At 49.3% G+C, this 14,405-nt stretch overlaps 1 protein-coding gene across 1 annotated transcript in view; it reads left to right on the forward strand.

Annotated features, from left to right (window-relative positions):
• The window catches only part of LOC140386305 (sterol 26-hydroxylase, mitochondrial-like), a 134,819-nt gene that overhangs the window by 23,477 nt on the left and 96,937 nt on the right, over nt 1-14,405 (forward strand). The window contains exon 4 of the mRNA XM_072468686.1: nt 1,647-1,844. Within this exon, the coding sequence (XP_072324787.1) occupies nt 1,647-1,844 (198 nt within the window). The remainder of the gene's footprint in view (nt 1-1,646; nt 1,845-14,405) is intronic.

Genomic DNA, 14,405 nt, shown 5'->3' on the forward strand with positions numbered 1-14,405 from the left:
GGGAGGGGGTATTCTCCTGGGAAACTATTCAAACAGTTTTTAATGTAGGGTGTCGTGTTCTGCTTCTTCATGGAGCACAAGCCGCTTCCGTGCTGTACGCTCTGACAAAGGAAGGTTCAGACTTGGAGATAGGTTTAACACATTCACTGAACAGTTAACAATTCTCCTACTTGAGTTCGACTCTCCTGCTGATCTTGCTATAGTAACTGAGTCTAACTAACCAGTCTGCTCTAAGCCATGCGGTGGGTGTGATGCTTCTGATCTGCCCCTGTCCTACTCTCTGAGTGTCATCTGTGGAAAAGAGACAGAGCATGTGTGCCCTTTTATATGGGCTGCTCCCTCGTGGTATTGTCACCTCTGGGTGTCTTGACTGCCCATTGGGCGTGTCCTATCTTACTGACCTATTGGTTGAATGTCTGTGAGTCATGATGTGTCTGGTGCTCCCTCTAGTGTTTACCGAGTTGCAGTGTACCTACATTAACCCCTGGTGTATCTACAGTGATGCACATCACCACACAGGGAAGGGTTATTTTGCCATCACCCAGTTCCACTCCTGACAACTGCCACCCTACGTGACTGTGATGAAGGGAAACCCCTCCTCCTCGTCCTCCTCGAGCTGTCTGCAGCCTGTGACACGTTGACCACACCATCCTCCTCCGACACCCTCTCCCCTGTCCTCCAGCTGGGTGGGGCTGCTCCCCCCTACTTCCATTCTTATCCAATCCCAGCCAGAGAATCACCAAGCATGGTTTCTCTTCTTGCTCCCGCACCGTTTCCTCTGGTGTCCCCCGAAGGATCTATCCTTGTCCCCCCTCCTGTTTCTCAGCTACACACTGCCCCCCGGTGGCATCATCTGGAAACACGGCGTTAGGTTGCACAACTACACTGAGGACACCAAGCTCTACCTCACCCCCACCTCTCCCACGGCCCCGCCACTGTCTCCAATTTGTCACATCACTGAGAGACTGGCCCCAATTAAACATCGGAAAGTACCAATCCAGTGTCTTTGAATCTGCAGCACAAACTCTAACCATTGATTCCGTTCCCTGCCCGGGCCTCTCTCCGAGGCCGAACTGGACTGTTTGCAACTCGTACACTCTATTTGACCTTAATTTTGACTTCTGACAAAATACCCTCTCCCTCACCAAGATCGCTCACTTCCCTCTCCGCAGACACCTGACCTCAAGACATCCGCCGAAACTCCCAGCCGTGCCTTTGCTACCCCTCAACGTGACACTTGAAACGTCCTGAGAGGGCGGTGAAGGCAGGTTCAGTCGAGGTAGTGGAGAATTGGATGGTTATCTGAAAAGAATGACAAGGTTACGGGGATAAAGCAGGGCAGTGGGATGAGGCAGAATGTTCTTTCGGAGAGTCACTGCAGACTCGAGGGGCCGAATGGCCTCCTTCTGTGCTGTAAAGATTCTGCGACGTTCGAACCCTTAAAAAAAAACAGGGGAGGGAAATAAGTCATGGAATGTTTGAGGTGGGAGCTACGGGGGTGGAGTGTAAATTATCTGTTGCATGCTCTCTCTCTCGCTCTCTCTCTCATCCCTCCTCAGCACAGTTCGTCAATCTGTTCATTCAGTCCCTGAGGACTATGCCTGGTATTTGTGATGTCTAATGGTGATGCCTCTCTTGTTGAACAGCCATTGCTGCCATCCTGTTTGAGGTCCGACTGGGCTGTCTGCAGCAGAAGATTCCGGAGGATACGCAGAAATTCATCGATTCTGTCACCAGCATGTTCCGCGCGCTTGTATACTGTGACCTGCTGCCGAAGTGGACGCGGAACTGGCTGCCATATTGGAACCAGTACCTGCTCGCCTGGGACAACATGTTCGACTTTGGTAATCAAATCTCTTAGGGTCTTAGCACCCGTCATTGGTTAACGCCAAGGGGAATCGCCAGGTCCCGACGTGCCTCGATTTCAAAATTTACATCCTTGTTTTCAAATCCCTCCAAGGCCTCATCGCTCCCTACGTCCTCCAACCCTCTGAGATACCTGCACTCCTCTCATTCTGACCTCTTGTGCATCCCCAGGTTTCATCCACCATCGACGGCCAAACCTTGAACTGTCGGGGCCCGAGACTCTGGAAATCCCTCCCTAAACCTCTCCGCCTCTCTCTCCTCCTTTGAAACACTCCTTAAAACCCACCTCTTTGACCAAGCCTTTAGTCATCCGTCCTAACATCTCAATCTCTTGCCTTGAGGCTGTTTTTGCTTCATTAAAGGTGCTACGTTGTCCCTGAAGGCAGTTCTCAGCGAGGCCAAGTTCCATTGGCCACTTTGGATCTTGGCCCATCCTATCGCCCAATTGGAGAGCAGGATTGGCCACCCAAGTTCCCCCACCATTCTGGTACTGAGCCTCCCCATTGCCCTACCCTCCCCCTTGGCGACATGGTGGCACAGTGGTCAGCGCTGCTGCCTCACAGCTCCAGGACTAGGGTTCGATTCCAGCCTCGGGTCACTGTCTGTGCGGAGTCTGCACGTTCTCCCCGTGTCTGCGTGGGTTTCCTCCGGGTGCTCCGGTTTCCTCCCACAGTCCAAAGATGTGCAGGTTAGGTGGATTGGCCATGATAAATTGCCCCTTATTGCAGTGTTTTTCAAACTTTTTTTCCGGGGACCCATTTTTACCAACCGGCCGACCTTCGCGACCCACGCCGGCCGACCTTCACGACCCACGCTGACCGACCTTCGCGACCCACGCCGGCCGACCTTCGCGACCCACGCCGGCCGACCTTCGCGACCCACGCCGACCGACCTTCGCGACCCTCGCCGACCGACCTTCGCGACCCTCGCCGACCGACCTTCGCGACCCACGCCGGCCGACCTTCGCGACCCACGCCGGCCGACCTTCGCGACCCACGCCGACCGACCTTCGTGACCCACGCCGGCCGACATTCGCGACCCACGCCGGCCGACCTTCGCGACCCACGCCGACCGACCTTCGCGACCCACGCCGACCGACCTTCGCGACCCTCGCCGACCGACCTTCGCGACCCACGCCGGCCGACCTTCACGACCCTCGCCGACCGACCTTCGCGACCCACGCGGACCGACCTTCGCGACCCTCGCCGACCGACCTTCGCGACCCACGCCGGCCGACCTTCGCGACCCACACCGGCCGACCTTCGCGACCGACGCCGACCGACCTTCGCGACCCACGCTGACCGACCTTCGCGACCCACGCCGACCGACCTTCGCGACCCACGCCGACCGACCTTCGCAACCCACGCCGACCGACCTTCGCGACCCACGCCGACCGACCTTCGCAACCCACGCTGGCCGACCTTCGCAACCCTCGCCGACCGACCTTCGCGACCCATGTCGGCCGACCTTCGCGACCCACGCCGACCGACCTTCGCAACCCACTATTTTCTCTTACCTTGTTTGTTGCTGACAAAAATGGAGGAAATGGTTTTGGGTCCCTTTGGCCCCAATGGCCCCTTTGGCCCCCCCGAACTTGGAAAATAAAAAGGCTGCGACCATATAAAACAAATGTGGCCGCATTGCGCATGCGTGCCCGATCATCGGTGCGCAATGCGGCCAAATTGTTTTTATCTGTTCCTGGCCATTTTGAAGGCCAGGCAGCCGGCAGGGGCTGGTTTAGCACAGGGCATAATAGTTGGCTTTTAAAGCAGACCAAGGCAGGCCAGCAGCACGGTTCAATTCCCGTACCAGCCTCCCCGAACAGGCGCCGGAATGCGGCGACTAGGGGCTTTTCACAGTAACTTCATTTGAAGCCTACTTGTGACAATAAGCGATTTTCATTTCAATTTCATTTCATTATTAAAAGCCGGCTGCTGCGGCTGGTGAGCGCGGATTTGCGTGATCGGGAGCGCTGCGACGGTCGGCTCCACGACCCGCCCGACACCCGCCAACGATCCACCCGCAGGTTGCGCCCCTGAGTTTGACAATGCCTGCCTTAGTGTCGAAAGAGAAAGGTTAGGTATGGTTACGGGGATAGGGTGCAGGCGTGGGCTTAAGTAGGCTGCTCTTTCCAAGGGCCGATGCAGACTCGATGGGCCGAATGGCCTCCTTCTATACTGTAAAGTCTATGATTCTAATTCCTCCCTCCGCCATTTTCCACGCGGAGAAGCGCAGCAACAAGCACCTGCTGTAACTGAAACCCTTCCCGGTACCTCAACCCCAGAGGCCACCCTCTTGTTCAAACCCCGACACTGACTTCCAGCTGTTTGACTGCAAGAGTTATCGTACACAAAGCCAATCCTGTCCTTGCTGGGCACGCACCCAGTCCGCCCTGGTGGGGGGGGGTGGGGTGCAGGTGTAGAGGGAGTGGACGTCCATGATGGGGAGGAGATGGTCAGGGGCAGCAAATTGGAAACAATTGAAGTGACGCAGGATATCAGGAGAATCAAGGGTCTAAGTGGGAAGAGCCTGGGTAAGGGGAGAAAGATAGAGGTGCGCTCGGGAGAAATCAGCTCAGTGGGGCAGAACCAACTGAAACAAAACTCATTATCCAATTACACACTCATTCTGCACCTTTATTAATGTCCGGGCGGCAGTTAGTGTTAACCACTGCACAATGTGACATTGTCCACAAGTTAACTACGCCCCAATGTGACGTTGTCCACAAATTCTGAAGTTGCATTACCGATTCCTGGGTCAAAAATTGATGATGTAATTGTGAATAACACCACCCAATCACGGTGAAGCCCCACTTTCTGCTTCCTGGTTTGTCATTAAAAACATAATAAGAAGTCTTACAACACCAGGTTAAAGTCCAACACATTTGGGTGGGGTGGTGTTTGTGCAGTGTGTCCAGGAAGCTTTTCTAACACAGTATGTAGATTGTCCGACCAGAGGAGGGGCAATATTGGATTTAGTACTTGGTAATGAACCAGGGCAAGTGATAGATTTGTTAGTGGGGGAGCATTTTGGAGATAGTGACCACAATTCTGTGACTTTCACTTTAGTAATGGAGAGGGATAGGTGCGTGCAACAGGGCAAGGTTTACAATTGGGGGAAGGGTAAATACGATGTTGTCAGACAAGAATTGAAATGCATAAGTTGGGAACATAGGCTGTCAGGGAAGGACACAAGTGAAATGTGGAACTTGTTCAAGGAACAGGTACTACGTGCCCTTGATATGTATGTCCCTGTCAGGCAGGGAAGAGATGGTCGAGTGAGGGAACCATGGTTGACAAGAGAGGTTGAATGTCTTGTTAAGAGGAAAAAGGAGACTTATGTAAGGCTGAGGAAACAAGGTTCAGAGAGGGCATTGGAGGGATACAAGATAGCCAGGAGGGAACTGAAGAAAGGGATTAGGAGAGCTAAGAGAGGGCATGAACAATCTTTGGCGGGTAGGATCAAGGAAAACTCCAAGGCCTTTTACACATATGTGAGAAATATGAGAATGACTAGAGCGAGGGTAGGTCCGATCAAGGACAGTAGCGGGAGATTGTGTATTGAGTCTGAAGAGATAGGAAAGGTCTTGAACGAGTACTTTTCTTCTGTATTTACAAATGAGAGGGGCGATATTGTTGGAGAGGACAATGTGAAACAGACTGGTAAGCTCGAGGAAATACTTGTTAGGAAGGAAGATGTGTTGGGCATTTTCAAAAACTTAAGGATAGACAAGTCCCCCGGGCCTGGCGGGATATATCCAAGGATTCTATGGGAAGCAAGAGATGAAATTGCAGAGCCGTTGGCAATGATCTTTTCGTCCTCACTGTCAACAGGGGTGGTACCAGGGGATTGGAGAGTGGCGAATGTCGTGCCCCTGTTCAAAAAAGGGACTAGGGATAACCCTGGGAATTACAGGCCAGTTAGTCTTACTTCGGTGGTAGGCAAAGTAATGGAAAGGGTACTGAAGGATAGGATTTCTGAGCATCTGGAAAGACACTGCTTGATTAGGGATAGTCAGCACGGATTTGTGAGGGGTAGGTCTTGCCTTACAAATCTTATTGAATTCTTTGAGGAGGTGACCAAGCATGTGGATGAAGGTAAAGCAGTGGATGTAGTGTACATGGATTTTAGTAAGGCATTTGATAAGGTTCCCCATGGTAGGCTTATGCAGAAAGTAAGGAGGCATGGGATAGTGGGAAATTTGGCCAGTTGGATAACGAACTGGCTAACCGATAGAAGTCAGAGAGTGGTGGTGGATGGCAAATATTCAGCCTGGATCCCAGTTACCAGTGGCATACCGCAGGGATCAGTTCTGGGTCCTCTGCTGTTTGTGATTTTCATTAATGACTTGGATGAGGGAGTTGAAGGGTGGGTCAGTAAATTTGCAGACGATACGAAGATTGGTGGAGTTGTGGATAGTAAGGAGGGCTGTTGACGGCTGCAAAGAGACATAGATAGGATGCAAAGCTGGGCTGAGAAGTGGCAGATGGAGTTTAACCCTGAAAAGTGTGAGGTTGTCCATTTTGGAAGGACAAATATGAATGCGGAATACAGGGTTAACGGTAGAGTTCTTGGCAATGTGGAGGAGCAGAGAGATCTTGGGGTCTATGTTCATACATCTTTGAAAGTTGCCACTCAAGTGGATAGAGCTGTGAAGAAGGCCTATGGTGTGCTCGCGTTCATTAACAGAGGGATTGAATTTAAGAGCCGTGAGGTGATGATGCAGCTGTACAAAACTTTGGTAAGGCCACATTTGGAGTACTGTGTACAGTTCTGGTCACCTCATTTTAGGAAGGATGTGGAAGCTTTGGAAAAGGTGCAAAGAAGATTTACCAGGATGTTACCTGGAATGGAGAGTAGGTCTTACGAGGAAAGTTTGAGGGTGCTAGGCCTTTTCTCATTAGAACGGAGAAGGACGAGGGGCAACTTGATAGAGGTTTATAAGATGATCAGGGGAATAGATAGAGTAGACAGTCAGAGACTTTTTCCCCGGGTGGAACAAACCATTACAAGGGGACATAAATTTAAGGTGAAAGGTGGAAGATATAGGAGGGATATCAGAGGTAGGTTCTTTACCCAGAGAGTAGTGGGGGCATGGAATGCACTGCCTGTGGAAGTAGTTGAATCGGAAACATTAGGGACCTTCAAGCAGCTATTGGATAGGTACATGGATTACGGTAAAATGATATAGTGTAGATTTATTTGATTTTAAGGGCAGCACGGTAGCATTGTGGATAGCACAATTGCTTCACAGCTCCAGGGTCCCAGGTTCGATTCCGGCTTGGGTCACTGTCTGTGCGGAGTCTGCACGTCCTCCCCGTGTCTGCGTGGGTTTCCTCTGGGTGCTCCGGTTTCCTCCCACAGTCCAAAGATGTGCAGGGTAGGTGGATTGGCCATGATAAATTGCCCTTAGTGTCCAAAATTGCCCTTGGTGTTGGGTGGGTGGGGTGCTCTTTCCAAGAGCCGGTGCAGACTCAGGGGGCCGAATGGCCTCCTTCTGCACTGTAAATTCAATGATAATCTATGATTAATCTAGGACAAAGGTTCGGCACAACATCGTGGGCCGAAGGGCCTGTTCTGTGCTGTATTTTCTATGTTCTATGTTTGTTTCGAACATTAGTGATTCGAATCAAACCTGTTGAACTTTAACCTGGTGTTGTAAGACTTCTTACTGTGCCCACCCCAGTCCAACGCCGGCGTCTCCACATCATAAAAACTCATAAGAAGAGTAGAGCTGATGGTCCATTTGACCTGCTCCATCATTCAATACCGTCAAAAATACTCTTTGGCTTCAACTCCGTTTTCCTGCCCTCTCCCTGTACCCCTTGATTCGCTAGGAAACCAAAGTGTGGCGTTCTGTCTGTTGCTTATTTAGGATGATTGGCGTAGTGTTCCACAAAGACCACAGTATACCTTTTTCTTAAACAAAGCTATGATTTTATTTATACTACTAAATTGGGTTTCAACACTTAGACCTGTTAGAATACAGAATTGATCAACAACATCTAACTGCACTCACTTACTGCTCATCTCACTCACTGGTATAACTTTAATCTAACCTTCTCACACCAACTGCTCTCCTGACCTTCTCTAGCTGTCTCCTGCGTACCCCTCCCCGAAGGTCTGGTATCACTGCTTTATAGAGTTGTATCTGCAGCTCCCTCTAGTGGCTATTCATGGTACTACATTAGCCCTTGTAATGCTGATAGTTATGATACCACACAAAGATCTGCCTATCCCAGCCTTAAATGTATCTGATGATGGCGCATCCAAAACCCGATAAGTCACAACCCTTTAGCGTGAAGAAATGTCTCCTCATCTCAGTCCTGTATGATTGGTTTGAAAATGCTCCAATCATTCCTAGTCTCTGCCTCCTGTCTGTTAGCCAGGGTCCCGAGTATAATTCCGGCCTTGGGTGACTGTCCGCGTGGGTTTCCTCCGGGTGCTCCGGTTTCCCCCCACAGTCCAAAGTGCTGGTTAGGTGGACTGGCCAATGATAAAGTTGTCCCTCAGTGTCCAAAGGTTAGATGGGGTTATAGGGTTGCTGGGAGAGGGCAGGGGAGTTGGCCTGGGTCGCATGTCGCTGCAGACTTGAAGGGCTGACTGGCCTCCTTTTGCACCGTAGGGATCTTATGATTCCTGTAACCAATCATCTATCCATGCCAATATATCACCTCCAACTCCATAAACCTTTATCTTGTCAATCTTTTGTGCGGCACCTTATTAAATGTCTTCTGGAAATCTAGGTATACTACATCTACTGGTTGTCCCTTATCTACCAGTTTAGTTACATCCTCCAAAAATAAATTTATCGAACAGGATATCTCTTTTGTAAAACCCTGTTGGTTTGTTCTAATCATTCTAAACTTTGGAAAATTGTGACCACTGCCCCCACTATCTCTGCAGTTATCTCCGAAAACTCCGGGGTCAGCAGGTCCTGGGGATTTATCAGATTTTAGCCCCTCGAGTTTCACCAGTGCATTTTTTCTGCTGATAATAATTATTTTAATTTTCTTGCTCTTATTAGCACCTAGGCTACCCTCTATTTCTGGTATATGACGTGTGTCGTAAGACAGGAACAAGATATTGGGTGGGATTCAACTAATTGGGAACAAAGTCAGATAATGAGCGTGTTTAGTTGCGTTTCCCGGCGCTGGCAGCGACATGACTCGCTGTATAAGGGGCCTCAGCAGGAAACGCAGTCCGAGTCTGCACATAGCCCCGTTTTGTACACTGGGGAGCTCCGCCTGCCTGAACTCCCGAGTGCAGCGAGAAATTGGGATGCCATTTTTAAATGGCGTCCCAATCACCAAGGTCTCCAAGGCGACCCCCAACCTCCCCCCCAGTCCGAATGCACTATAGGAAGGCCCCCCCCCCCTGTGTCAATCACATGTGTGCAAAAAATACCAGCTGACAGTGTCACCTGGGTATCTTGGCAGTACCCAACTGGCACCCAGGTGGCACTGCCATGACACCAGGATGGCACTGCCAAGGTGGCACCACCTTGCCCAAAGGATACCACCCTGCCCAAAGGGCATACACTGAGGGCCTCCAATCACCTGGGAGGCCGCCACATGTGCTGTTCCGTCTGGTCTCCGTTTGTGCCGACCAGTACCAAACACACTCACCCGAGATCTCCAAAGCCAAGGGAATGAACCCCAACGCCTCGGGTACCTTGGGAATCTGCACTAGCTGTCTCGCTCTAATATGCAGCTTTGCTAAAAGGTGATCCTGCCCACAATGTATGGGGTTTACATCGCAATCACGTCGGATCTCGCGTTGCGAGCCGGGTCGATGGCTTTTTAAAATAAGTTGAGAGTACCCAATTCTTTTTTTTCCCCAGTTAAGGGGCAATTTAGCGTGGCCGACCCACCTAGCCTGCACATCTTTGTGTTGTGGGGGTGAAACCCACGCAGACACGGGGAGAATGTGCAAACTCCACACGGACAGTGACCCAGGGCAGGGGCTGGTTTAGCACAGTGGGCTAAATCGCTGGCTTGTACAGCAGACCAAGGCAGGCCAGCAGCACGGTTCAAATTCCCGTACCGGCCTCCCCGAACAGGCGCCGGAATGTGGCGACTAGGGGCTTTTCACAGTAACTTCACTGAAGCCTACTTGTGACAATAAGCGATTTTCATTTCATTTCATCAAACCTGGGACCTCGGCGCCGTGAGGCAGCAGTGCTAGCCACTGCGCCACCGTGCTGCCCGTCGTCTCTTTTATCGGCCACACTGTGCCACGAGCTGATTTACAATCTGTTTTGTACAGGGCTGGTTTAGCTCAGTGGGCTAGACAGCTGGTTTGTGATGCAGAGCAAGGCCAGCAGCGCGGGTTCAATTCCCGTACCAGCTGAGAATTCTGAATTCTCCCAGTGTGTACCTGAACAGGCGCCGGAATGTGGTGACGAGGGGCTTTTCACAGTAACCTCATTGCAGTGTTAATATTAAGTCTACTTGTGACAATAAAGATTATTTATTATTTCCGGGCGCAGGATAACCAATGGATAGCCCCCTTGGTTCCATGTCTCTGCCATTTCTTCATTACCCATGATCATTTCTTCTGCCTCTGTTCTAAGGAAAAAGCAGGTACTTTAGCTACTCTCTTCCTTATATACGTAGAAGCTTTTACAACCTGTTTTTATATTCCTGGCTAGTTTGCTCCGATTCTATTTTTTTCATTTTTCATCAGCGTTTTAGTAGCCATTCGCCGGTTTCTAAAATTCTCAGATTTACGACATTCTTTGTAACATTATTTATGTCTCTATTTTTAATCTAATACCATCCTTAAACACCTGAGTGAGCCATGCTTGGATCTTTCATAGAATTTACAGTGCAGAAGGAGGCCATTCGGCCCATCGAGTCTGCACCGGCTCTTGGAAAGAGCACCCTACCCAAGCCCAACACCTCCACCCTATCCCCGTAACCCAGTAACCCCACCCAACATTAAGGGCAATCTTGGACACTAAGGGCAATTTATCATGGCCAATCCACCTAACCTGCACATCTTTGGACTGTGGGAGGAAACCGGAGCACCCGGAGGAAACCCACGCACACACGGGGAGAACGTGCAGATTCCGCACAGGCAGTGACCCAGCCAGGAATCGAACCTGGGACCTTGGAGCTGTGACGCAACAGTGCTAAGCACCGTGCTACCCTGCTGCCCACTTTCTGCCCATCCTTCTTGTTGAGTTTTGTTTTCAATGCAATGTATTTCTGTTGAACATTTTTAATATGTAACTTTAAAACCCAATATTGATTTACCTTCATACCTTTTAGTTATTTACCCAGTCAACATTAACAGTGTTAATGTAAGCCTACTTATGACAATAAAGATTATTATTGTAGCTACATTTTCCTCCAAATCGTTTATGTGTACTACAAACAACAGAGGCCCCAGCACAGATCCCTGTGGAATACCACTAGTCACAACCTTCCATTCAGAAAAACACCCTTCTACTGCTACCCTCTGCCTTCTGTGACCTAACCATTTCTGTGTCTATCTTACCACCTCACCTTTGATCCCGTGTGACTTTACCTTTTGTACCAGTCTGCCATGAGGCACCTTGTCAAAGGCCTTACTGAAGTCCATGTAAACAACATCCAGCGCCCTCCCTTCATCAATCATCTTTGTCACCTCCTCAAAAAACTCGATCAAGTTAGTGAGGCACGACTCCCCTTCACAAAACCACGCTGTCTATCGCTAATGAGTCCATTTGTTTCCAAATGGGTATAAACCCTGTCCCTGAGAATTCTCTCCAATAATTTACCTACAACCGACGTGAGGCTCACCGGCCTATAGTTTCCAGGATTATCCCTGCTACCTTTCTTAAACAGCGGTACCACATTAGCTATTCTCCAGTCCTCTGGGATCTCACCTGTAGCCAATGAGACCTCAGCAATTTCCTCCCTTGCTTCCCTCAGTATTCTGGGGTAAATCCCATCCGGCCCAGGAGACCTATCTACCTTAATATCTTTTAAAAGACCCAATACCTCCTCCTTTTTGATGTTAACATGATCCAGACTGTCCGCACACCATACCCAAGAATCATCATTCACAAGATCATCCCAGCAAACCATTTCAGTGCTGCCTCCAATGATAATATATCTTTCATTAAATAAGGGGACTAAGTATTCTAAATGTGGCCCCACTAGTACCGTGCACAGTTGCAGGAAAACCTCTTCATTTTTACACTCCAGGCTCCTTGAAATAAAAGCCAGCATTCCATGTGCCTCCTCTATAACTTTCTGGGTTTCATGAACAAGGACCTCCAAGCCTCAGCTTTCTGCAATCTCTCTCCATTTAAATAATAACCCGCCTTCTTTCTTCCAATATGAACAATCTCACACTGAATTCCATTTGCCAATTTTCTGCCCACTCACTGAACCTGTCAATGTCTCTCTGTAAAAGTGCAGAAGGAGGCCATTCGGCCCATCGAGTCTGCACCGACTCTTGGAAAGAGCACCCTACCCAAGGTCCACACCTCCACCCTATCCCCATAACCCAGTAACCCCACCCAACACTAAGGGCAATTTTGGACGCTAAGGGCAATTTAACATGGCCAATCCACCTAACCTGCACATCTTTGGACTGTGGGAGGAAACCGGAGCACCCGGAGGAAACCCACGCACACACGGGGAGGATGTGCAGACTCCGCACAGACAGTGACCCAAGCCGGAATCGAACCTGGGACCCTGGAACTGTGAAGCAATTGTGCTATCCACAATGCTACCGTGCTGCCCTTCACACAACCTGCCTTCCCTCCCACCTTTGTATAATCCACTGCTTTAGTAAGTCTGTTCCTTCCTTCAAATCATTCATATGTATTGTGAAGAGCTGCGGCCCCAGCACTGATCGCTGTGGAACTCCAAGGGTTACTGCCATAGACATATAGGCACAGAATTTACAATGCAAAGGAGGCCATTCAGCCCATCGAGTCTGCACCGACTCTTGGAAAGAACTTCCCACACCTTCACCCTATACCCGTTACCCAGTAACTCCACCTAACCTTTTTGAATGCTAAAGGCAATTTATCATGGCCAATCCACCTAAACTGCACATCTTTGGACTGTGGGAGGAAACCGGAGTACTCCAACCTGGAAAAGACCCTGCTGCTTCCTGTTAGTTAATGATTGGAATATATTGTTTTCAAACTTAGTGTGGAATTTATTATATTATTGGGACCATTTCCCAGTTAATCTTTTACTAGGACATTACTAATTACCCTGCCTCATTGCAAAACACGAGATCTCAAATAATTTAATCCATAATTGGCTCCACAAAACTTTGCTCCAGGAAACTGTCACAAACTCAACTTCCAGACCCTTTGCCAATGTGATTGCTCAAGTCTATATGAAGATTAAACTCCTCCACAGCTACCAGATTGCCTTTGTTACATTGCAATAATTTCTTGTTCAATGCTTTGTCCTGTAACCACTCCCAGCAGCTCTTGCTATTCTGGTTCTGCACTCACACTGATTCGACTTCTTGATTTGCTTTTTTTAAAATTTAGAGTACCTAATTCATTTTTTCCAATTAAGAGACAATTTAGCATGGCCAATCCACCTACCCTGCACATCTTTTGGGTTGAGGGGGTGAAACCCACCCAAACACGGGGAGATTGTGCAAACTCCACAGGGACAGTGACCCAGAGCCGGGATCGAACCTGGGACCTCGGCGCCGTGAGGCAGCAGTGCTAACCCACTGCGTCACCGTGCTGCCCGACTTCCCGATTTTCTGAGCCAAGATCCTTTCTCATTGATGTCCCTATGTCATCCTTCACTATCAGGGTTGCTCTCCTTCTTTTCCCTTCTGCCTGTCTTTTTGAAATTTTGTGTATCTTGGAATGTTGATTTCCCAACCTTGGTCACCTTGTAACCATGTGTGTGCAATAATGAATAGACGTAAATTATTCATCTCTAACCATTTATCTCTATTTGGACCAATAGTTCATCTATCTTATTGCAGATCCTACATGCAATCCAGATAAAGTGACTTCAGTTTGATTTTTTCCTACTACTCCCTACATGGCTGGCCCTTACTCTCAGATGCACTATTACCGTTGAACTCTGTCCCTTCCTGTCACACTCAGTTTGTCTTTACCCACATCGGTAAACTTTTCCATTCCCTCAACTTTTGGCTGTGGATTTCTAAATTTCCCTTGACCCAAATCCTCCTCCCTCTGTTAGTCTAAACCCATTTTCCCTAATTTCCCCAAATTTGTTGTACTACCCTGTACTATCACCTCGATCCTTTTCGTTAACTTTCCAAATCTCCCCTCGCAAGAACCCTCCCCTGCACTATTCACTTTAAACCATCGCCACAGCCCTTGCTATGCATATTGCTCACTGGGAAACTGGTCCCATTTCATATTAATTGGCACCTTTGACCCCTGACAACAAGAAGGCTGAGGGGGGACCTGATTGAGGTGTATAAAATTATGAAGGGGCAGAGATAGAACATAGAACATAGAACATTCCAGCGCAGTACAGGCCCTTCGGCCCTCGATGTTGCGCCGACCTGTGAAACCACTCTAAAGCCCA

The sequence above is a fragment of the Scyliorhinus torazame genome, chromosome 2 (assembly GCF_047496885.1).
Source record: "Scyliorhinus torazame isolate Kashiwa2021f chromosome 2, sScyTor2.1, whole genome shotgun sequence".
In the NCBI taxonomy this organism is placed as follows: domain Eukaryota; kingdom Metazoa; phylum Chordata; class Chondrichthyes; order Carcharhiniformes; family Scyliorhinidae; genus Scyliorhinus; species Scyliorhinus torazame.